The sequence below is a fragment of the Trichomycterus rosablanca genome, chromosome 3 (genome assembly GCF_030014385.1).
Source record: "Trichomycterus rosablanca isolate fTriRos1 chromosome 3, fTriRos1.hap1, whole genome shotgun sequence".
NCBI lineage: Eukaryota > Metazoa > Chordata > Actinopteri > Siluriformes > Trichomycteridae > Trichomycterus > Trichomycterus rosablanca.
In genome coordinates, this window is record NC_085990.1 from 31,774,169 (window position 1) to 31,799,381 (window position 25,213).

The 25,213-nt window shown below is 38.3% G+C and overlaps 1 protein-coding gene across 1 annotated transcript; it reads right to left on the reverse strand.

Moving 5' to 3' along the window:
- On the reverse strand, positions 1–25,213 carry LOC134310662 (zinc finger protein 501-like). The gene is made up of 7 exons (XM_062992291.1): positions 25,063–25,213; positions 8,014–8,637; positions 6,830–7,078; positions 3,203–3,259; positions 2,197–2,253; positions 1,871–1,960; positions 1–1,195 (listed from the first exon to the last, which is right to left on the reverse strand). The coding sequence occupies exons 1-6, from the start codon at positions 25,211–25,213 to the stop codon at positions 1,902–1,904; spliced, it is 1,197 nt and encodes a 398-aa protein (XP_062848361.1). The 3' UTR covers positions 1–1,195; positions 1,871–1,901.

Consider the following 25,213-nt stretch of genomic DNA (forward strand, 5'->3'; position numbering starts at 1 on the left):
TACTTATGAATCATGTCATATTTATTAGCTAAATCAACTAACAAAAACATACATTATATAGCTGACACTATGCAGACACGTGACCATGTAAACAATGAGCATTATTATGGAGTGTTCCATCTATAACAGTCTCTGCTTGTCTGGAGTGTTTGTGGGAATCTGTGCCCATTCAGTCAAAAGCTCATTTGAGAGGACATTCACCGATGTTGGACAAGAAGAGCTGGTTCTGAACAGACATTCCAATTCATCCCAAAAGTGTAAACCTGTGCAGTCCACTGGAGTTCCTTTACACCAAACTAGTCAAACAATGTGTTCTTGTGAGTCTTGCTTTGTGCACTGAAACAACAAAGGACCCTCCCTAAACCGTTCAGTTTTTACACATCATTTGGGAACAGGTGTGGCTGAAACACCAGAACTCTATCATTAGGAGTGTGGTTGACCTACTTTAGCCACATGTACATAAGCCGATAGACCTGTAAGCACCCAGGATAAAACATGAATAAAAAGTGTGTAGTCTATATACTTACTGAACAACATGTCATATCTATTAACTACACCAACTAACAAAAACACCTACGTGTTTAATTATAAAAGGGCCCAGAATTGAGCCTTGGGAAAAATCACACCATACAACATGATGTTTGGGAACACAATCACTCAGTCCAACATGTTTTTGTTTACTTCATTATAAATATTCAGTAATATTGCCACCTATTAAAGGAGTTAAATAAGTTGAAGAAGCAACAGCTTTGCAATGAGTACAAAAACACAGATAGGCAGACACTGGTAACCTCTACTAAATCTACTCATAACATGATGCCTCACCGGTTATGGTACCGGACTATTGATCAGAGGGTTGTTGGTTTAAGCCACACCATTGCCAAGCTGCCAATGTTGGACTTTTAAGTATTAAGTCGTAAACTGCTTAGAATAAAATCTTCTGCCAAATTCTGTAAATGTTAAAATGTCCTATAACGTTTTGAGAAGCGTTAACATGTACTTAACCCAACTAAAAAGATCCATTAAGATTAATAATGTAACTCATTTTACTCAGTATTTTTCTTCGGCAGAAGTCTTGCAATACCACTATATGGTACTGAGACTACATGGACTAAGAATCTTCAACGTCAAGCTGTATCATCTACTGTACACCATCCACTGTACACCATCATGGAACTTCATCAGATTCATTAACCTGTGGAAATAAAAAATACAAATATATTTTAACAGCAGGCATCGTAAGCAGATGTACGTATAATACACTGCATGGCCAAAAGCACCTGGAATCCTGTATATTAGCTTGTTGTGCATCCTATTCCAAAATAATAAACATTATTATGGATTTGGCAGCCCCTTATTATGGCTATAACCACCTCCACCCCTAGGGGAAGGACTTTCACAGGATTATAGAGTGTGTGTATGGAGATTTGTGCTCCTCAGTATAAAGAGCATTTAGGTCAGACACACCTGTTGGATGAGGCCAGATTCACAATTGACATTCCAAATCCTCCCCATGGTGTTCTGTGAGGTTGAGGACAGGGCTCTGTGCAGGCCAGTGGAGTTCCTCTGAACTAAACTTGTTAACTTATGTCTTGGAACTCACTTTGTGTACACAGACATATACATGATGGAAAATAAAAGGGGTATTCACTACACTGTTGCCACAAAGTTGGAAGCATCTCATTTATCTAAAAAAACTAATTTCATACATGGATGAAAACAAGGATGTCCAAATACTTTTGGTCATTTAGCATGCCATTTAGTTACTATGCTAGCATTGTGTGCTTTTTTTTTCATCTACAGAGTTTACAGAGGCTTAGCACTATTTCTAATCACTATCATCATTATGGATGGCTACACCCACACTCACCGAATCTTTAGTTTGAGAGAAGCTCAAGTCTTCAGCTGGTAGAAGCTATCGAATTTTTTCCCACATTCTTTTCACTTTTAATGTGCTGGGCTGTGAATACAAGAAAGAAACTATACGTTTAAAAAAAAAAAAAAACTAGCATCATCATCAGTGTTCACAGGATGCTGCCCACCGGGCGCTGTTGGCTGGATGTTTTTGGTTGGTGGACTAAACTCCATCAGCGCTGCTGTGTCTTATCCACTCATACCAGCACAACACACACTAACACACCACCACCATGTCAGTGTCACTGCAGTGCTGAGAATGATCCACCACCTAAATAATACCTGCTCTGTAGTCGTCCTGGGAGAGTCCTGACCATTGAAGAACAGCATGAAAGGGGGCTAACAAAGCATGCAGAGAAACAGATGGACTACAGTCAGTAATTGTAGAACTCCAAAGTGCTTCTATATGGTAAGTGGAGCTGATAAAATAAACAATATGTGTCGAATCAAGGAGGTGGTTTTAATGTTATGGCTGATCGGTGTACGTAGTTACTGGTTACACAGGATTAATCAGTTCAAGTCCTTATTGTCAAACATAGTCATGGACAATTTTGAATCTCCAATTCACCTCACTTGCATGTTTTTGGACTGTGGGAAAAAACTGGAGCCCCCTGAGGAAATCCACACAGACACAGGGAGAACATGCAACTCCATACAGAAAGGACCAGGACTGCTCCACCTGGTAATCAAACCCAGGACCTTCTTGCTGTGAGGTGACACCCACCGTGCTACCCACCGTGCCGCCCAAGCACATTATAAAAATCAGGAGTTTATGTAGCTTAAGTTATGTTGTTGAAGTGAAAAGGTAAACATCTGTAAATGTATTCAGCAGAGCTGAACTTCATTTGACTGACTGCTGTTCCACATACAGCATGCCTGGACAGTGCAACAAATTAAAGAAATAAAAACAACAAATAATATTCTACTGTAGGATCCAGCATGTCAGAACATTCACTCCCAACCACTGTGGCTGTGTCCCAAATCACAGTATGTCAGTGTAGTTCTACCAGCAGTTTTTGCCCTGATACACTTCTTCAACTATTGGTGACGAATTAAGAATATTTTAGAAACATACTTGCTTATTTAAGCCCTGCACCGAAATTGTATAGTTATCACCATTCAGGGTTTGATGTTTTTATTATTACTTAAGCCAAGGAAACCATGCATAACAAAATCCTCTGTTCTACATCTACAATTACAGGGGTGAAAATCCTTTAAGAAATAAACGAGGACGCTTTATGTAAGAACAAATACAGTATAAAGCAAAATATAACAAAATATAACTCACAAGGCTTCGTATTAGGTTCTTCTTGTGCATTGTTTTCCACAGTTTTACTAGACTTTGCTGCAAACAAGTGAAGAGGAAAAATATGTTGATCAAATGGCAAAATGCATCTATGAAAATTGCAAAATTTGGATCACAGCAATTTTACATAAAAAAATCTGAAGCCACTGTTTTGAAGTGTGCTTGTACTACCCTAAGAAACAAAAAGCATTTCTATGCTGGTTTCCTTTTTACTCCATTATTTTTTTTTACTTTTTTTTACTAAAAGTATCTTAGTAGTACATTTATCCTTCATTTGTGTATCGTTCATCTGCATTATCACAGTCACAATTGGTCAAGCAGCACCCAGAAAAACTGGACAGAGCATCAACCCATTACAGGGCATTAAACACAGACCCATTCACCAACATGCTCACATGGGGAGAGTCCAAAGGAAGAAAAGCAGACACAAGAGAACATGTAATACTCCTTACAGATAGTGACTAAAGGTGATAATCAAAACCAGTTCTCCAGTGCCTGTGTGGATGCCCCACTGTGCAGCTATAATTTCAGTCATCACAGTGTAAGTTCTAGAGGGCGGCACGGTGGCTTAGTGGGTAGCACTGTCGCCTCACAGCAAGTAGGTCCTGGGTTCGATCCCCAGGTGGGGCGGTCTGGGTCCTTTCTGTGCAGAGTTTGCATGTTCTCCCCGTGTTTGCGTGGGTTTCCTCCGGGTGCTCCGGTTTCCTCCCACAGTCCAAAAACATGCCACCAGGCTAACTGGAAACACTGAATTGTCCTATAGACACCTAGCCGCTAGATGCACAAACCAGTGCATTGTAGTGCCGGTCCCAAGCCCGGATGAATAGGGAGGGCCGTGTCAGGAAGGGCATCCGGCGTAAAAACTGTGCCAAATCCTGCCGGCGACCCCTAACGGGAAGAAGCCGGAAATGCCGACCCCGTAATCGAAAAACGGGACAAAGGCTGAGGAACAAGAAGACAGTGTAAGTTCTAGAGATGCCAATTTTGCCACTTTTTAAACCAAACCAATAAACAAACAGCCTTAGCCTATGGTTAACAGTAAAAGGACAAAATTATTGCAACAAATTCAAATATTAAACACATGCAGCTTAAGGTTTTGTTAATTAACATGCATAGTATCTTAACATAAAGACCAGAGCCAGTATAGCATTCAGTGTAGATTTGAAACAATGACTGTAAATAACAAGCAGTACAGCTAAATATTATAAATGAGATGTAACACATTTTTCAAAGCTACAGTGGTACCTTGTTACTTGACATCCCCTAAACTCGATACCCTTCGCCAAGATTTGTACCCTTAAACTCGATGTGTGTGCGACTGCCGTTTTGTTCAGCGCTCAGCTTGAGTGGTGCAGTAAAAGGTCATCAAAGTGTGAATATGAGGCGAATCTGTATTTGTGTGGAATAACCTTCAAATTCACTCTGAAAGCGTCCCCATGTATCTGTGTTTAGCTGGATTTTTCTCCTGTTTCAATTGTGTTATAGCTCAGGGTTCTAAGAAATTGTAAGAATTAGTTGTTCCAAGTCTAAAATGCTTAGCGTTAAAAAAAGCTTAATGTGACTTAATGTGTTAAAAGGGGCGGGACCGCACAGCCCAGCACAGCCAGCGCAAAAGCTATTTTGTCACTTCTCATGTGAATTACTGAAATCTCTAAGCAATACAGTATTTTTAAGATCAAGCATCTCCATGATTAAGAGGCATAAGAAAACAAAAAAAAAAGTAAAGTTAAAGTGTAGGTTTTATTGTATTTTTTGTTAATTTTTAACAGTTTTTTCATTATTATGTATTATATCTGTGTTATGTTTAGTGTATAAGTGTAAAAAACAACCCCATTATTTTTGCATTTGCCTAAATATATGCAGTCCACGGGACCACGGAACGCATTAACAGATTTCCCATACATCCTTATAGGAAAAAATACTTTGAAATAGCTTTATATATATATATGTGTGTGTATATATATATATATATATATATATATATACACACAGTGGGGAAAATAAGTATTTGATCCCCTGCTGATTTTGTAAGTTTACCCCCTTACAAAGACTTGAACAGTCTATAGTTTTTATGGAAGGTTTATTTTAACAGAGAGAGACAGAATATCAACAAAAAATCCAGAAAAAAAAACCCCATTAAATAAAGGTTATAAATGAATTTGTATTTAATTAAGTGAAATAAGTATTTGATCCCCTAGCAAAACGTGACTTAGTACTTGGTGGAGAAACCCTTGTTGGCAAGCACAGAGGTCAGACGTTTCTTGTAGTTGGTCACCAGGTTTGTGCACATCTCAGGGGGGATTTTGGCCAACTCCTCTTTACAGAATCTCTCCAAATCCTGAAGGTTTCGAGGCTGTCGCTTGGAAACTCGAAGTTTGAGTTCCCTCCACAGATTTTCTAGGGGATTAAGGTCTGGAGACTGGCTAGGCCACTCTAGGATCTTAATGTGCTTCTTCTTAAGCCAGTCCTTTGTTGCCTTGGCCGTATGTTTTGGGTCATTGTCATGCTGGAAGACCCATCCACGACCCATCTTCAGTGTTCTGGCTGAGGCCAGGAGGTTCTCATTCAAGATTCTACGGTACATTGCCCCGTTCATCAGCCCCTCAATGCGATGAAGTCTTCCTGTACCCTTAGCAGAGAAACAGCCCCAAAGCAGAATGTTTCCACCTCCATGTTTGACAGTAGGGATGGTGTTCTTGGGGTCATATCCAGCATTTCTCTGCCTCCAAACACGGCGAGTGGAGTTGATGCCAAAGAACTCAATTTTGGTCTCATCTGACCATATCACATTCTCCCAAGCTTTCTCTGAATCATTCAGGTGTTCATTGGCAAACTTCAGACGGGCCTGTACATGAGCCTTCTTGAGCAAAGGGACTTTGCGGGCACTGCAGGATCTCAATCCATTACAGCGAAGTGTGTTACTAATGGTTTTCTTGGTGACTGTGCTCCCAGCTCCCTTGAGATCATTGACAAGCTCCTCCCGTGTAATTCTGGGCTGACACCTCACCTTTCTCAGAATCATTCTTACCCCACCAGGTGAGATCTTGCATGGAGCTCCAGAGCGAGGGCGATTGACTGTGATCTAGTATTTCTTCCATTTTCGAATTATCGCCCCAACAGTGGTCTCTTTCTCACCAAGCTTCTTGCTGATGGTCTTGTGCAGGTCTACAATCTTGTCCCTGACGTCCTTTGATAGCTCTTTGGTCTTGCCCATGGTGGTCGAGAGATTTGAATGGAAGAAACTGATTCTGTGACAGGTGTCTTTTATACACCTAACGAGGTGAGATTAAGAGTACTTTCTTAAAGGGACAGGACTAATTTGTGTGCCTCATGGGCACATAACCGGTCTGTGGGGGTCAGAATTCTTGCTGGTTGGTAGGGGATCAAATACTTATTTCACTTAATCAAATACAAATTAATTTATAACCTTTATTTAATGTTTTTTTTCTAGATTTTTTGTTGATATTCTGTCTCTCTCTGTTAAAATAACATGGCCTGGCCAGTTATTTGTTGATTTCCCTTTTATGAATGAATGTTTTAATACCACTCTATATAAAACACACATTCATAAACCACAGTGAAAGTATTGATTCAGAACTGAGCTAGTACCTCCATGGATAGCACGCAGATGTTTCCTCATGCTCTGTGAGTAAGGGAAGCATTTCTCACACACTGGGCACTTGAAAGGTTTTTCTCCAGAGTGAACCCGCTGGTGCTCGTTCAGGTGTCCGAGCTGACGAAAGGTTTTGTCACACTGAGAGCATTTGTAGGGCTTTTCTCCAGTGTGAACTCGCTGATGCACCATCAGATCCTTTGCTTGGTTAAAGCTCTTCCCACACTCACTGCACTGATGTCGAACTTCACAACAATAAATAAATAGAACAATACAATGTCACCAGGTGTGTCAGGTTTAATACACTACAATATTTTTGTAGAACATGTAGGGGGTGAAAACTCATATTGTCACTCATATTATTATTATTATTATTAATACTAATTTCATTTTCATCAATCTTTATTCCTAGGAGGGTCACTGTTTCACTCAGGTACCACAGAGTGTGAGGCAGGAACACCCTGGACAGGGTGTCAATCCATTGAAGGGCTTTAGCTATTCCCAACCCCCCTCAGAAAGAGCCAATCATATGTGTAGGTGCCCAGCTGGCCGATAGCACCGCTGAAATTTAAACCTGGATCTCAGCACATTTTGGTCCCATTAATACAAGGTTCTTCAAAAAGTTTCCGCACCTAAACTATTTATTAAACTTATTTATTAAAATCACTTTTCTACATGGTCGCCATCCAATGCATTTTTCCCAGCGTTGTACCAACTTTTTAATACCATCAGTAAAAAATTTTTTTGGTTGAGCGCGTAGTCACTGATGCACCGCTGCTTTCACATCATCACATGAAAATCTTCTTCCCCTTAAAGCTTCTTTGAGCGTCCAAAAAGGTGGAAATCAGATGGTGCTAAATCCGGACTATAAGTTCTCTCTCAGTCTCTCAGACACGACCAATTACTACTACTCCCACCCTCACCGTTTCCAACCAAAATATAAAAGTGCAGAAACTTGAAAATCCCTCGTATTAATAAAACAAACAAGAAGATAAATACAAGTGAGATATACTGTAAGTGTTGGACAATTTTGTTTCTCAAATGTTGTTTTTCTGTTGGTTCGTAAAATATAATTATTTTTTACACTGCACAGTATATAAACAACCACACATTTTAGACATCATTTCCAGGAGGATAAGGATGAATCACTATTTTTGAAAATAAAATGTATGTTAATTACCTGAATGATTCACATGCTGATGCTTTTCTAGAGCTGAAAAGGTTGAGAAGCGTTTGTCACAATCTGAGCAGTCAAAAAGCTTCTCACATCTGCTCTTCTGATGAATTTTTAAGTTCTGTCTCCAACGGAAACTTTCACCACACTGAATACACTTGTACGGCCTCTCTCCAGTATGAACGCGCCGGTGAATTTCCAGCTGAGCCTGACGGGTGAAGGTCTTGCCGCAGTCAGGGCACTTGGGTGGAATCTTTTCGATTTCGGGTAATGCTGGTTTATGTATCCGCATGTGTCGTTTCAGATCACTGGGACGCCCGAAGCCTTTAGAGCAGACAGCGCAGACGTGCTCTCTCACACCAGTATGGAGTCCCAAATGTGACCTCAGGTCAACTGCTCTGTAAAACCTCTTAAAACAGACAAAACATTCAAAGGCCTTGTCTCCTCTGTGAACTTTCTTATGAACATACAAAGAGGATCGTTGTCTGAAACACTTGTCACACTGGGTGCACTGGAAGGGCTTCTCCCCTGTGTGGATTAGCTTATGCTCCCTCAACGACTGCCGCTGAGTAAATGTTTTTCGACAGTAAGTGCAGGTGTAGTACTTCCTTTCAACATGGACATCATTATCTGATAAAAATAAAGACGGTTAACAGCACTGCTAACAAATACTCATAAAAATACAGATCAAAGAAGAATGTCTTGAAAAAGAATTGTGTATAGTTTATGAAATATAAACAACAAACATGTATTTGCAAGGAAAGGTAAGGGTAGTAATCCTACACCACAAATTAATAGCATCAGTTTGGGCCCATACTACTCTATTGCCTTTGTTTTTCAAAGGATATAAGGGTCCCACTAATGGATTTGCATTTTTACAATCCTCCACAAACACTTTAAACATCAATTTCTTTTTTATTAAGTAACCAGTTGGTACTAGAATGTTGCTTTAACTGTGTCCTTTAATTATGTGTAATTCACAGTGCTGTTTTCATAATAGTGGCAAAACAGTTCAGCATTCACCTCCTAACTTTTTCTATTAAGCTATGTTTAATCATCTCCACTAAGCACAACCACTCCACACTACCAGGTTTGGCATCTTTTATAAGAAGCAAGTGCAATTTGCACAATAACTTTTTTTTGGAGCTTGAACCAGCAACCTTCTGATCACTAGTTCAGTACCTAATTCACTCCTACCAAATCTCACATTAATTAGTAAAAAAACATTGTGTAGATCTGCAGATCTGCAAAAGACAGAGTTACACACAATGCAGTAGGATGTATGTATAATCATGCACTACTATCTGTGAACCTACCATCTCTCTTGCTGGTGCATAGACAAGCCAGCAGAGGCCGCAATTGCAGCAACAATGAGGAACCCCTTCACTCACCTATCAATCAGACACAGCCAATTTTGTCTATGTAAGCACCTACATGTTGTGGATATGTGCACTGACAATAAGGTATATTTAATTACAAAAACATTAGCTGAATACTTGTTTCCATCACTGGCTGTTAGGGTTTTCCCTCCCATGTCCTGAATAGTTGGGACATTTTGTAAAATGCAATAAAAAGAAGAATCTGTGATTTCTTGTGTGAGCTTTTAATCATCTGCATGTAGTCCAGATCTGACTGCTCTTAAAATGTATTACATTTCTTGAAGAGGAGAATTAGACAACAGCAACCACTGACTGTTGAGCAGCCAAACTCCTGTATCAAACCAAAATGGACAAAAAATCCACAGGCAAAACTGCAACAATTTAGCATCCTCTCTTCCCAAATCATTAAAAAGTATCATTAACAGGAAAGGTGATGTAAAGCCTACATACAGCTAAGTACAGCTACGTTGGTCAATGAAAACACAGGAAATCTTATCTTTGTAGTTTTGTCAGTTTAAAAAAAATGTTTAAAATAATGTACAAATCACAGATTCTTGTTTTTATAGCAATTTACAAAAAGTCTCAATGGATTTGTATATGGGCACAGAGTGAACAGCTACAGCCAATCTAAAAAGCATTTAGAAGGCCATGCCACAAAGATAAAAGACATAAGATACTTTTCTATACCAGAAAGTTGCTCTATGCATATTTAAGACCCACTAGCTTTAAGAAAAAGCCACAATAAACCTATGACACTTGAAATAATGTTTAAATAATTCAGTCACAATGTTTTTTTAACTTTCAACAGTAAGACAGTTGTTTTTATATGTTTTACAGACACAGTATGTGTGAGGGACGTAGGTCCCAATGAACAGTCAACTCTCGGCCAGTGTTCAATTATTAGGATTTAATCGTCATATTTTACACTTTGGTTACATCCACTTTAGAAACCAAAGCTCCCAGAGGAAACAAACACAGACACAGGGAGACTCCAGACAGAAAGAACCCAGATCGCCCCACCTGGGAATCGAACTCTGGACCTTTCTGCCATGAGGGACAATGCCACCCACCGGGCCACCATGCCGCCCACTGTCTGCCAAAGCAACAAGATACAAGTGGAAGAGCAGAGAAATACAGACAGTCTGGCATGTGGTAAAGCTTTCTGTAAGCATCGGCCAATTTCCATTAAAAAGTAGCAACCTGCAGCTGCACGTGTCATAAGAAGCATGTGTCATCCTTCAGCTTTTTTAGGCCAGCATGGCTGTTCATGTTTAAGTTGGGACACTGCTCAAAAAACCTCACAAAGACTTTAAAGTCGTGCATATTCGTGTTTGTCTATGAAATTTATTTTTTCCATAATTATGTCTACATTCTCCATAACAGTTTACCACAGAGCTGGTCATTTCCTGATCGATTACGAGAAACATTTCTTTTTGATTACATTTATGTTCGCAGACAAGATATTTGCCCTGTTTATGCTTTAGAATCATAAATGATTTGTATGTGTTCTCTTTATTCAAATTAAGGCAATTGATTTACAAGAAAACTTAACTATTTAAATAACTAATTTATAATTGTATTATTAATTAAATCAAAACATTACATGCCTACTTTAAGTTAAGGTTTATTTCATTTATGTGAACGACTAATGAAGAGGTAAACCTTAATATGTAAAACGCTAAAAATTCCTATTTTTAAGGGATTACTGCATGCTTAACAAGTCATGAGGTACTGTAGGTTTAACAAATGTATTAAAAAAAGAAGTTTCCTGTACTGTGGGAGGTCTAAATTGACAATTGCTTCATTTACATTAAATGACTTTGCATTATCTTATAAGCAAATAAAAATAATTTAGGTACATTTATAAATACTGTAATTTGCATAAGAAATAGACTAAACTAGAATGCATTGTTACTAAAATACTGAAAGGACACAGAAGGAAAAATACACAAATACTTACTGAAATGAACAGGAACATTAGGATTTTCACAGAACTCATGTTTAATATCCATATCTTCATCATCCCATTCATTTTCTATTATAGTATTCCCAGTCTGTTCAAAATCTGATCTCCACTCTGTCTGATCATCTAAATCTACATCACTCTCACTGTCTCTATTAGTGTAAACATTCAGTTCTGTATCAGATCTCTCTTGTGTGTGCATCCCAAAATCTCCCTCATCACTCCCACTGTCTCTGTGGAAATGGGTCTCAGTGTCTGATCCGTCATGTCCGTACATCCCAAAATCCTCCTCATCACTGCCACTGTCTCTGTGCAGATGTGTGTCAGTGTCAGATGTGTGGTGTGTGTGCGGTACAGCAGCTTCACTCTCTGCTTCTATAACACTGGCCATTATTCAATACTGATGCAGCTAAATCAGCACTCAACAACAATTCACCTCAGCAGTGCACCAGCTTTGTAACAGGCTGCTATTTCAAATGAAAATAAAATGCTATATTAAACCCGAAGCGTATTAACGCTTAACGTAGCTGTTTATTTTCTCTCTGCTGTGTATAAACAACATATTTATTATTAGCAGGATGACTTCTCCTAGCTGGGTTGCTTTTGCGGTTTCTTCTTCTTCCTTGATTTAATAACGTTGGCAAAAAGCAGCTCTGTAATGCACTACCGCCACCAAACGTCAAAAGTGTTAAGAGCCGGTCAAACACCAGCCTTTACAAACACAAGTTCAAGTAAAGTGACTTTTAAAATGTTTCCGCACTTTTAAAACTCTATTTATTAAGAATTTCAAAAACAAATTACATCACTTTTCTACATGCATTTTCCCCACCGTCGTAACAACTTTTTAATGCCATCAGCAAATAATGTTTCTTTAATGGTTGAGCGTGTAGTCACTGATGCACCGCTGCTTTCACATAATCATCACATGAAAATCTTCTTCCCCTTAAAGCTTCTTTCAGAATCCAAAAAGGTGGAAATCAGATGGTGCTAAATTCGGATTATAAGCTCTCTTAAACACGACCAATTACTACTCCTCCCGCTCTCACCAACGAAAATATAACAGTGTGAAACTTTGTTGAAGATCTTTTGAATACATGTTAAACTTTGACCCTAGACTTTCAAACTAGTGAATATTAAAATATAATAATTTATATTTTATATATTGAAAACACTAATGTACCAAAGTGTTTTAAAATACCAAATGTAAGCTTTTAACAAATACAATCATTTAAAAAGTATTTGTAAATGTAAAATGTGAACAAATGCACAAGGATTTTTAAAATAAATAATATAATAGTATTTTTAACACAAAATTTGACCTATACAAATCTAAGTATTATGTTTTTTATAAAACGTGACTTTTAAACAAATAGAGTAGTGTTTTACAATGCAAAATACAAATACAAAAAGTACAATATTAATTTTTAAACAAATAGTGTTTCCACATTTTTGATCAAACATTTCACATTTTTACATGTACATTATTTAGCATACACTTTTATCCAAAGAGACTTACATTTGTGACTGAATACAATGTGAGAAATTAAGATTTAGGGGCCATGCTCAAGGGCTTAACACTAGCAACAAGGTGGTAAGGCTTGAACTGGCAACCTTCTGATTACTAGTGCAGAATCTTAACCACTCTCCTACAATGCCCTACATACAGTGATACTGTGTATAAAATATTACAAAAACTATTTAGGAAAATAACCAGACTTTACCATGCTTTTCTATCTTATATAGCCTAATATTTGCAAATAATATCTAGTAACTCTGATCAAAACTTTTACAAGAGGAATTATTTTGATATTTTTGCAGTTAACTTTTTCTATCAACAGTTGTAAATATGTTAATATCATCTTTTCATTTTTTCCTGTGATTGAGGTATAGCCTTTATATAAGTTTATTGATGTGCTTAGCATGTCCTGCAGTACCTCTGCATAGTAGAAGACGCTATGCTTGCTTCCAACAAGGTAACACCTTTTCCCAGGAAGTCCATGATTATTTCAGGAGGACAATGCCAGGCTTTATTCTGAATTCACTACAACAGTATGTATACACAGATAGCATGTGCTTCAGTGGCCTTTCTGCAGTCCAGATCTGTTTCCTATTGAAAATGCCATGATGAAGAGAATCAGACAAAACAGCAAACACTGAGAATTTAACAGCTGAAGTCTCGTATCAAACAGGAGTTGGCAAAAATATGTTTGCAAAACTGCATTCATTTAATTCCCAAATGATTAAAAATGTACTTGAAAGGAAAAGTGTAACAGTGGTAAACATGCCTCTGTCCCAACTATTTTGAGTGTGTTGCAGGCATCAAATTCTAAATGTATTTATAATTACCAAATACAATTAAGCCGTTTAGTGAAATCATTGGAAATCTTTTCTTTATAATTTTTGTCAGTTAGATAATAGTTTTAAATAATTAATGAATCACATGTGGTGTAACTTGCCTGAAATGTTTTCTATTCCTGTGTTGATTAGAAATAGAAAGAATAGAACGCATTCAGCATATCAAGTCAACCAGTCTAACCTCTTACCTGTACCACGAAAACCTTGGGCTGCCCCAGGGGCTCCTGTGGTTCCTTTAAAGCTAGCTCTGCTTAATATTAGATCTCTAGCCAACAAATCATTTTTAGTGAATGACATAATTCTATCCTACAGTTTAGATTTTCTGTTTCTAACTGAAACATGGTTAGCAGAAGGCAGCAGTGCTACTGTTCTTAATGAAACAGCACCAGCAAACTTCAGTTCTATGAATGTGTGTCGAAGTGGTAGAAAAGGTGGAGGAGTAGCTGCCTTATTTAAAGATGTATTCCAGTGCAAAGAGACTGTGCTTGGCAATTTTATGTCTTTTGAATACCTCTGTTTTATTTTGAAGGGTACTCCCAAAATTTTATTTTTAACCATTTATAAACCTCCAAGATACTCTGCACATTTTATAGATGAATTTACTGAACTACTGTCAGTTATCTCCACTGAGTACTGCTTCTTCATCATAACTGGGGATTTTAACATCCACTTAGATAATAACAAGGACAATAACACCAAATAACTTTTTGGTCTTTTTTGACACGTTTGGTCTATTGCAACATGTGAAAGGGCCTACACATACTCGAGGGCACACTCTGGATCTAGTTATTTCTAAAGGTCTTAACATTTCTTCTGTTATGGTCAAGGACTTGGCCCTCTCTGATCATTTTTGTGTCTTCTTTGAAATGCTGATCACTCCAGATGCTCAAACTAGCTCTGTTTCTGTTAAGAAAAGGTGCATAAATGAAAGTACTAGTTCTCAGTTTATGGAGGCCATAGCTACAGTGCCTTGCAAAAGTATTCAGCCCCCTTGAACTTTTCAACCTTTTGCCACATTTCAGGCTTCAAACATAACGATATGAAATTGTAATTTTTTGTGAAGAATCAACAACAAGTGGGACACAATCGTGAAGTAGAACGAAATTTATTGGATATTTTAAACTTTTTTTAGAAATAAAAAACTAAAAAGTGGGGCGTGCAATATTATTCAGCCCCTTTACTTTCAGTGCAGCAAACTCACTCCAGAAGTTCAGTGAGGATCTCTGAATGATCCAATGTTGACCTAAATGACTGATGGTGATAAATAGAATCCACCTGTGTGTAATCAAGTCTCCGTATAAATGCACCTGCTCTGTGATAGTCTCAGAGTTCTGTTTAAAGCGCAGAGAGCATCATGAAGACCAAGGAACACACCAGGCAGGTCCGAGATACTGTTGTGGAGAAGTTTAAAGCCGGATTTGGATACAAAAAGATTTCCCAAGCTTTAAACATCTCAAGGAGCACTGTGCAAGCGATCATATTGAAATGGAAGGAGTATCAGACCACTGCAAATCTACCAAGACCCGGCCGTCCCTCTAAACTTTCAGCTCAAACAAGGAGAAGACTGATCAGAGATGCAGCCAAGAGGCCCATGATCACTCTGAATGAACTGCAGAGATCTACAGCTGAGGTGGGAGACTCTGTCCATAGGACACAATCAGTCGTACACTGCACAAATCTGGCCTTTATGGAAGAGTGGCAAGAAGAAAGCCATTTCTCAAAGATATCTATAAAAAGTCACCTGGGAGACACACCAAACATGTGGAAGAAGGTGCTCTGGTCAGATGAAACCAAAATCGAACTTTTTGGCCACAATGCAAAACGTTATGTTTGGCGTAAAAGCAACACAGCTCATCACCCTGAACACACCATCCCCACTGTCAAACATGGTGGTGGCAGCATCATGGTTTGGGCCTGCTTTTCTTCAGCAGGGACAGGGAAGATGGTTAAAATTGATGGGAAGATGGATGGAGCCAAATACAGGACCATTCTGGAAGAAAACCTGTTGCAGTCTGCAAAAGACCTGAGACTGGGACGGAGATTTATCTTCCAACAAGACAATGATCCAAAACATAAAGCAAAATCTACAATGGAATGGTTCACAAATAAACGTATCCAGGTGTTAGAATGGCCAAGTCAAAGTCCAGACCTGAATCCCATCGAGAATCTGTGGAAAGAGCTGAAAACTGCTGTTCACAAACGCTCTCCATCCAACCTCACTGAGCTCGAGCTGTTTTGCAAGGAAGAATGGGCAAAAATTTCTGTCTCTCGATGTGCAAAACTGATAGAGACATACCCCAAGCGACTTGCAGCTGTAATCGCAGCAAAAGGTGGCGCTACAAAGTATTAACGCAAGGGGGCTGAATAATATTGCACGCCCCACTTTTCAGTTTTTTATTTCTAAAAAAAGTTTAAAATATCCAATAAATTTCGTTCCACTTCACGATTGTGTCCCACTTGTTGTTGATTCTTCACAAAAAATTACAATTTCATATCGTTATGTTTGAAGCCTGAAATGTGGCAAAAGGTTGATAAGTTCAAGGGGGCTGAATACAGGCACTGTATATCACCAACTTTAATTGCAGAGTCAGTTGATGAACTGCTGGATAACTTTAATGTGAAAATATTGACTGTCATGGATGTGGTTGCCCCGGTAAAAGTCATGAAAACGTTGAGCAAACAGAAAGCACCATGGCGTAACACAATGATGGTAATAGCTCTGAAAAGAGAATGCAGGAGAGCTGAACGTAAGTGGAGGAAAACTAAACTTCAAATCCTCTATGATCTCTATAAGCAAAGCCTTTGTAGTTTTAACTCGGAGTTATGCAGGGCTAGACAGCTGCACTTCTCTAAGATCATTAACAGGAACATCAACAACACCCGCACTCTATTCAACGTGGTCGACAAGCTTACAAATCCTCCAAAACGGATCACACCAGAACTTCTGTCCACAGAGAAATGTAATGAATTTGCTCATTTCTTCTGTGAAAAAATCAAAACTATTAGACTGACCATCAACACCACTCAGTCAAACGATGAAACCATGCTGCCCCTACAGACACCTAGAAATAACATGACTATTATGTCACAATTTAATACAATAGACCAAAAAACTCTGGAGAAAACAGTTCAGCATCTTAAACCATCGACATGTTGTCTCGACATGCTGCCATCTGAATTTTTTTAAACTATTTTTAACTCTGTAAAAACTGATTTGCAACAAATAGTTAATGGCTCAGTAGCATCAGGCATTTTCCCAAAGTCACTGAAAACAGCTGCCATTAAGCCACTCCTAAAAAAGAGAACTCTGGATGCGTCTGTGTTAAACAACTACAGGCCGATCTCAAATCTTCCTTTCATAGCTAAGATAATTGAGAAAGTTGTTTACAATCAAGTCAGCAGTTTTTTGAATTCCAGTGGTTATTTTGACAAATTTCAGTCAGGCTTTCGAGCTCACCACAGCACTGAAACGGCTCTCATAAAAGTGTTAAATGATCTACGGCTGAATACTGACTCGGGTAAAATATCAGTTCTGGTTTTACTGGATCTTAGTGCTGCCTTTGACACTGTAGATCATAGAATATTGCTGGATAGGTTGGAAAACTGGGTTGGACTTTCTGGAACAGTCCTCAATTGGTTCAGGTCTTATTTAGAAGACCGGAGTTACTTCGTCACTATTGGCAGCTGTGAATCTGACAGGGTGGCTATGACATGTGGAATCCCCCAGGGATCAGTTCTCGGACCTCTTCTGTTCAATCTTTATATGCTGCCATTAGGCCAAATGCTACAGGCTAACAACATTGATTACCATAGTTATGCAGATGACACACAGATACTGTATATCTGGCTCTCTCACCAGATGATTACAGCCCAATAGATTCACTGTGTCAGTGTCTTGAGGACATCAATAACTGGATGAGCCAGAATTTTTTACAGTTAAATAAGGACAAAACAGAGATTGTCGTGTTTGGCAGCAAAGAAAAGAGGTCTAGTGTCAGTGAGCACCTCAGTTCCCGGGCTCTAAAAACCAAAGACCAAGTCCGAAATCTTGGCGTTCTAATAGACTCAGATCTTACATTCACCAGCCATATTAAAACCATCACCAAAACAGCCTTCTACCATCTTAGAAATATAGCCAAAATCAAGGGTCTAGTGTGCCAACAAGACCTAGAGAAGCTGATCCATGCTTTTATCTCCAGTAGGGTGGACTATTGTAATGGTCTCTTAACGGGACTTCCCAAAAAGACCATTAAACAGTTACAGCTCATTCAGAACGCTGCTGCTAGAGTTTTAACTAAGACGAAGAGAACTGAGCACATCACTCCAGTTCTAAAATCTCTACACTGGCTTCCGGTTAGTTACAGAATAGAATTTAAAGTGCTGCTACTGGTCTATAAATCACTGAATGGGTTCGGCCCAGAATACATCTCAGAAATGTTTAGAGAATATAAACCCAGTAGATCTCTTAGATCCATGGACTCAGGTCAGCTAGTTGAGCCCAGAGTCCAAACTAAACACGGTGAAGCAGCATTTAGCTGTTGGGCTGCATATAACTGGAACAGACTGCCAGGAGATATTAGATGTTCCTCAAATGTAGAAATCTTTAAATCCAGGTTAAAAACTTTTCTTTTTTCTTGTGCCTATGATTGAGCTCGAAATTTTTACTATTACCCTATTTCTTTTAGTTTTTCATGCTCTTAATAATTCTTTTTATAGAGTAGTGTACATTCTAAATTGTAGTGTATATTTTACTATATTTTCTTTTAGTTTTCATGTTTTCATTGCTTATTTCTCTTGTTTTAATTTCGTATTTCCCAAATTGTAGGGTATATTTTACAATATTTTCTTTTAATTTTTCATGTTCTTAATTTTTATCTCTGTTGTTTGAATTTCATGTTGTCTTAATTGTAACTAAATGTTTGCAAGAAGTCTTTCTGAGGTTCTAGATCTCAGGAATGTTTTAATGCTTTTAATTTTTCCTTATGTAAAGCACTTTGAATTGCCACTGTGTATGAAAGGTGCTATACAAATAAACTTGCCTTGCCTTGCCTTGCCTTGCCTTGCCTAACTTAATTTTTTATTGCACTTTACAAATGTCCCATATTTAACAGAATTCGGGTTTGTGAATTAAACAACAAAAACAAAGGTAAAGGAGTACTTGTTTACTCTGACTTTTGGTGGCACGGTGGTTCGGTGGGTAGCACTGTCGCCTCACAGCAAGAAGGTCCTGGGTTCGATCCCCAGGTGGTCCGGGTCCTTTCTGTGTGGAGTTTGCATGTTCTCCCCGTGTCTGCGTGGGTTTCCTCCGGGAGCTCCGGTTTCCTCCCACAGTCCAAAGACATGCAAGTGAGGTGAATTGGAGACACTAAATTGTCCATGACTGTGTTGGATATAACCTTGTGAACTGATTAACCTTGTGTAATGAGTAACTACCTTTCCTGTCATGAATGTAACCAAAAGTGTAAAAAACCATGACGTTAAAATCCTAATAAATAAACAAACAAACTCATTTGTCGGGTGTTTTACACTAAGTGTTCGTTAGATGGAGCCAAAGGCTTTATATTCACTTGGTAAGCTGCTCACTTGGTAGGATACTTAGTTGATGAATTCAGACATTATACTTTAAAAAAAAATAATTCTAAAAGATATTTCTGTGTCTTTTATAATGAAATCAGGGGCAAATATATATTCAATATTGCAATCAATATTTCAATTAACTCCAAAGGTGGCAAAACGAGGTTACAGACCTCATTTTTTACCCAGCAGTCTATGTGTCCTCATGCTTTCATTGTACAGTACAAAGTAAACCAAGAGGCCATTCAGTTAAGTAGTTACACAAGATTCATCAGTTCACAAGTTTCATGTCAAACACAGTCATGGACAATTTTGTATCTCCAATTCACCTCACTTGCATGTCTTTGGACTGTGGGAGGACACCGGAGCTCCAGGAGGAAACCCTGGGGTTCGAACCCAGGACCTTCTTGCCTTTGTGAGGCGACATCTTAGGATTGGAAGATGGCAGTGTAAATATTGTGTTATTAATAATTGTTTGAAAGGTAAGGACTGCTAGTATGTGTGTAAAAATATAAAATAAGTTATAAAGCCTGTAGTCTTTTACATGCTGGGGTCCTATCTTTTACTTTTTTCTATTTATTTATTATTATTATTATTATTGTTTCTTTCTTTCTTTTTTTAAAGGACGTCTATCACAATGTCAGTTTGTTAGTAATCCTGAATATATAACTGTAAATCATAATGAGTGCAACTGTGTCTAGACAGGTGTCTGGATTGGTTTTGATTCACTTGCCCCCTTGAAGGCAAGGAGCACTGCAAATCAACACAGTTTTTCTGATTGATCCACTCATTAATACAATAAAAATTTCTAGCTTCATGTGAGTGGTCTCTTCCGGAATGTCAGAGCATCTGTTCACAGGGCACAAAAGCCACTGCTTTATCTTGTCCACAAACACGACTCCAAATCCATCCCAAGCCAAGCCCACCTTTGCCACCTGGGATTTAAACTCTGGATCACAGCGGCCACCCGAGAGCCGTGAATGGTTTTATAAGTATGAAAATGATATAAATCATATAATATGTTTTTCAATCACTCCAGGAATGCCGTACAATGACTGACTTTGCACTCTAGCCCCAACTTCCAAACAAGCTGGATATAAAAAAAAAAGAATTTCGTTGTAATGTACATCTGTATATGTGTATATGACAAATAAAGGAATTCTATTCTATTTTGTCAACCCAATAAAAACGATGTGTTGATGTGCTGCTATCAGATAAAGTAATATCTTTTAAAAGAATAATGTTACATCTCTCTAATACAGTTCCACAGACTAGTGAAATAAATGCCAAGATGCACTGAAATTGTTCTTGACAGCTTGTAATAGCCCAACATTTTATTTACATTACTGCAAGTATTATATCAAATCCTTATCTTATCAATTTTTCTTATATTATTTTATATTATAAAACTGTTTTTAATGTACACATCTGTTGCTCCTCACTGCCTTTCATTTAGTCTGCTTTGTCCCTGTCACATCAGCAACTGTACTGCAAATGCTCTTCTCACATTCTGCACCAGAAAACACACCTCACGCTATGTTGCTTCTGGTAGGAGAAATAAATTTTCACACCTGAATGGAGACTGAAAATACACCATTGTTTTTCAGCAACAAAAACCCAGCTGAGGTCGATTAGATCCCCACACTGCATATAACCAAATGACAGAGAGATGGAGAACGGGTATGTAAGCCAGCAGAGAATGTTTGCCCAGGGGGAAGTGTAAGCCAGACAGGAGTGTGCTTGCAGGAATATGTGTGTGTGTATGTGCGCATCATTGGAGCATACTAAAAAGCGAGTACATAAGCACTTTCTCAGCACTTGTCAAACCTGTGCTCCTGCTGCATCTGCTCTCCCCGATGTCTTTCAGCTGTCAGTTATGAGTTTCCAAACTCCCTCACACAGCACAAAACTTTCCCTATGCTCTTTCTAACTCTGACATCCCTACACATACCTGTTACTAATATCCCCCTGAGCAAAGCACCCTTTCTGTTTGCACATAACCTGGGATGTTTTTGATATCAATCAGTTTGTCATCCATTATTTCTACCTCCGAGCTCTTTGATGAAAATGCAGTTTTCTCTTTCTCCAACAGCACAGACCTTTAAAACCTGCAAAAATTCATGGGATTTGTTATTTCAGTTTGGGCTATTCGAGCAAAGCTATATCCTGTTATTTACACCTTTTCCTAGTTTTACACCTGTGGCTGAAACACCTGAATCCAATAATCAGAATGAATGTCCACATAAAATATAATTAAGTACTTGTATTATAATTAAGTACTACTAATTATACACAAATCAGTTTTACTACAAAAATGAATACTCTTTTAATGCTGCTTTATGCTACTAGACTGGGCCTTATATATGGAGGAGCTGAGTCAAAAGTCACTCTCCAAGCAAAATGTGTCTGAAATCTGTGCCTACCTTTGACAGAACACTTAGTAAAAACATGTCTTATAATGCAACACCAGTGTTGTTGTTGTTGTTCTTAAATTCCAATTAAATATGTGGTTTGGCATGGATGTGATTTGAAGAAAGGCTGCAAGATGCTATATTAAACAGCTTAGCTACATTTCCTGGCATTGGGGTGGTTGCATTATAAAATTTTTAGCTCATTCTTTTCTTGGATTAGCAGTACAGCTAATTTCATTTTTCTGAAGCACATTTGGGCTATATTTAATCCACCCAACATTTATATTGTGTATTTCTGGTCAAAGGCACTTTTCTTTTTTTTTTAAACTGAGCACATGTTTAGCCACAATATTATTCTACCTTAGTTAGGCATTTTGTGTATTGGGTTCAGTATTCCTGGTCTCACAGGTAGGGGGTACACCTGTTGCTTCATCTGCCTGTTACACATATCTACTTTTTGTTACAGATTCTAGAACTTTTTTTTCTCTATTCACCGCTAGTGTGTTGTTGGTCCCGACTGGTTTTTATGTTTCCCTAGCTTCATTTTTTCCCCCTGAGAACCCAGTTGCAGATGGCCAAGCAGCCTGTCATATTGTGACAACCAAATCTCATTTTTGTGCTATCCCTATTCTATCCACTCTCTGCCATGTGGGCAGCGGATGTTTTGTGTCTTTTATTTGTTGCTTTGTTTTTGTCACAGTATTGTTTTACCTTGTTTGGTTGCTGTTGTAAAGCAACCTTGAGTTAGTCAAAGGTGATTGATACATGATACTGAAGTGCTAGATAAAACGGTATTATTATTATTAATACTACTACTACTACTACTAATAAAATGATTGATGATTGATGAAACAGACATTCAGTCACAAAAAGTTTGGGTCAATGAGATCCATAGTTTGGGGGCTGCAGCACTGAAAGATGTGCCACAGTTTAGCATAAAGAAACAATGAGAAACCTGCCATCAGAGGTGCAAGGGAGGAGCTCCTCAAGAATAGCTGGAAACAGGCTGGCTTCAAATATACAACCCCAAATCAGAAAAAGTTGGGACAGTATGGAAAATGCAAATAAAATAAAAACACGGAGTTCCTCACATTTACTTTGACTTTTATTTGATTGTAGACAGTTTGAACCCAATATATTTCATGTTCTATCTGCTCAACTTAATTTAATTAGTTAATATACCTCCTTTCCTGCATTTCAGGCCTGCAACACATTCTAAAAAAAGTTGGGATGGGGGCAATTTAGGGCTAGTAATGAAATGAAAAAAACAAAATAATGTGATTGTAATCATAGTTTGGTACAAAAGCAGCGTCTGGAGGATCTCCAGTTTGTCAACAAATGCAAAATGAGAAAATTGGAAGGGATTTGCATATTTCTTCTCTACAGTGCATAATATCACTAAACGATTCAAGGAATCATGAGGAATTTCAGTGTGTAAAGGCCAAGGGTGCAACCTTAAGCTGAACGCCCGTGATCTTCGATCCCTAAGGAGGGCACTGCATCAAGAACCACCACTCAACAATAGCTGATATAACCACATGGGTGAGGGATTACTTGGGCAAACCTTTGTCAAGCTCTACAATACGGAGTTACATGCACAAATGCCACTTAAAACTTTACTGTGCAAAAAAAGAAGCCTTATGTTAACCATGTCCAGAAGCAGCGTCGACTTCTCTGGGCTCGGAGGCATCTAGGATGGACAATCACACAGTGGAAACGTGTATTGTGGTCAGATGAATCAGCATTCCAGGTCTTTTTTTGAAAAAAAAATGGATGCTGTGTGCTCCAGACCAAAGATGAAAAGGACCATCCAGACTGTTATCAACAACATGTCCAAAAGCCAGTGTCTGTCATGGTATGGGTCTGTGTCATTGCACTTGGCAAAAGTCATTTACACTTCTGTGATGGCAGCATTAATGCAGAAAAGTACATTAAGATCTTAGAGCAACATATGCTGCCTTCAAGACCTCATCTTTTCCAGGGTCATCCATGCAATTTTCAACAAGATGATGCAAAACCACATGCTGCACACATTACAAAGGTATGGCTGTGGAAGAACAGGGTACGGGTACTGGACTGGCCTGCCTGCAGTCCTGACCTGTCCCCAACAGAGAATGTGTGGAGAATTTTGAAATAAAAACAACAACGACAACGACGACCTTGTAATGTTGCACATCTTAAGACGTGTTTGCAGGGAGAATGCGAAAAAAAAAAAGCTGAAACACTAAATCACTTGGTATCCTTGGTGCCAAAACGTCTTTTAAGCGTTGTGAAAAGAAGTGGCAACATTACAAAGTGGTAAATGCTTTACTGTCAACAACTTTTTTGGAATGTGTTGCAGGTCTGAAATGCAGGAATGGAGGTTTATTAATAAATGAAATAAAGTTGAGCAGATAAAACATAAAATATCTCAGGTTAATACTGTCTGCAATCAAATAAAAGTCAAAGTAAATGTAAGGAACACTGCATTTTTATTAAATTTTATTTAAAATTTTTCATACTGTTCCAACTTCTTTTGATTTGGGGTTGTAATAAGTAATTCATATGAGAAGTTACTGGTAGCCAGTGCAGCTGTTTAGGGGTGATGTGAGCAGACTCTTTGTTGTACTTAAGCACTCTTGAGTTTTAAATGTACTGAAGTTTATTGATCAGTTAATCCAGTAGAGCAAAGAAAAGAGAATTACAATAATCAATATGGTACAGTCTAAAAGCATGGACCAATATTTTGGCATCACTGGTGGTAAAGAATGTAACGAAGATGGAAAAATGCAGATTGGGTTAGTGACTTAGTCTTAAAGGTGAGTAAGAGGTCAAAAAAATGAGTCTTTCTTGAGACACCATCTATGTCAGTAGTGATGTTGGACATTTTTTTGATGAGGCCCAATTAACATAAGTTCAATCTGTGATTAATTTTAAAAATGTTGTTATTTATTCAGGGGTTTAATTCATGGATGTGTGCTGCTGTAGCCTGAGGTGGAAAGTTAGGGGTATATTTTTTTCTGATATATCTAAATGTCATCAGCATAACTGTGAAAACTAAGATTATGGTTCTGAATATGGTTTGGCCTAGGGCTAACAAGTAAATCACCTTGGGTAACAGATGTAGTAGATAATCTATATTTACCAACTGTAACAATGTAATGTCTGTTTGCAAGATGTGAACAAAACCACCAGCATTGATATCAAGAAAAAAAAAAGAATTTTAATGGTGCCACCATTTGTGGCAAGCAGTAGACCATTTACGACTTTTAATAGTGCAGATTCAGTGCTATGCTGAATTGAAGCATTGAAGAATTGAAGCCTGACTGAAAACGCCCACAGATTATTTCCAACGAGAAAAGCATTTGCACCTGGCTTCTTTTTTCATACTTACTGGTGCAGGACTTCACCTCATGCTTCACTAGCGAGGTGTGATCTGTCTTCTTACAGAAGGAGCTGGCCAGTATGAATCCAGCAGTGGAGGTGAGCTGCTCGCTTTCTATTTGGGGCGAGTTATTGACCCATGTGGATACCTTCCTTTTCAT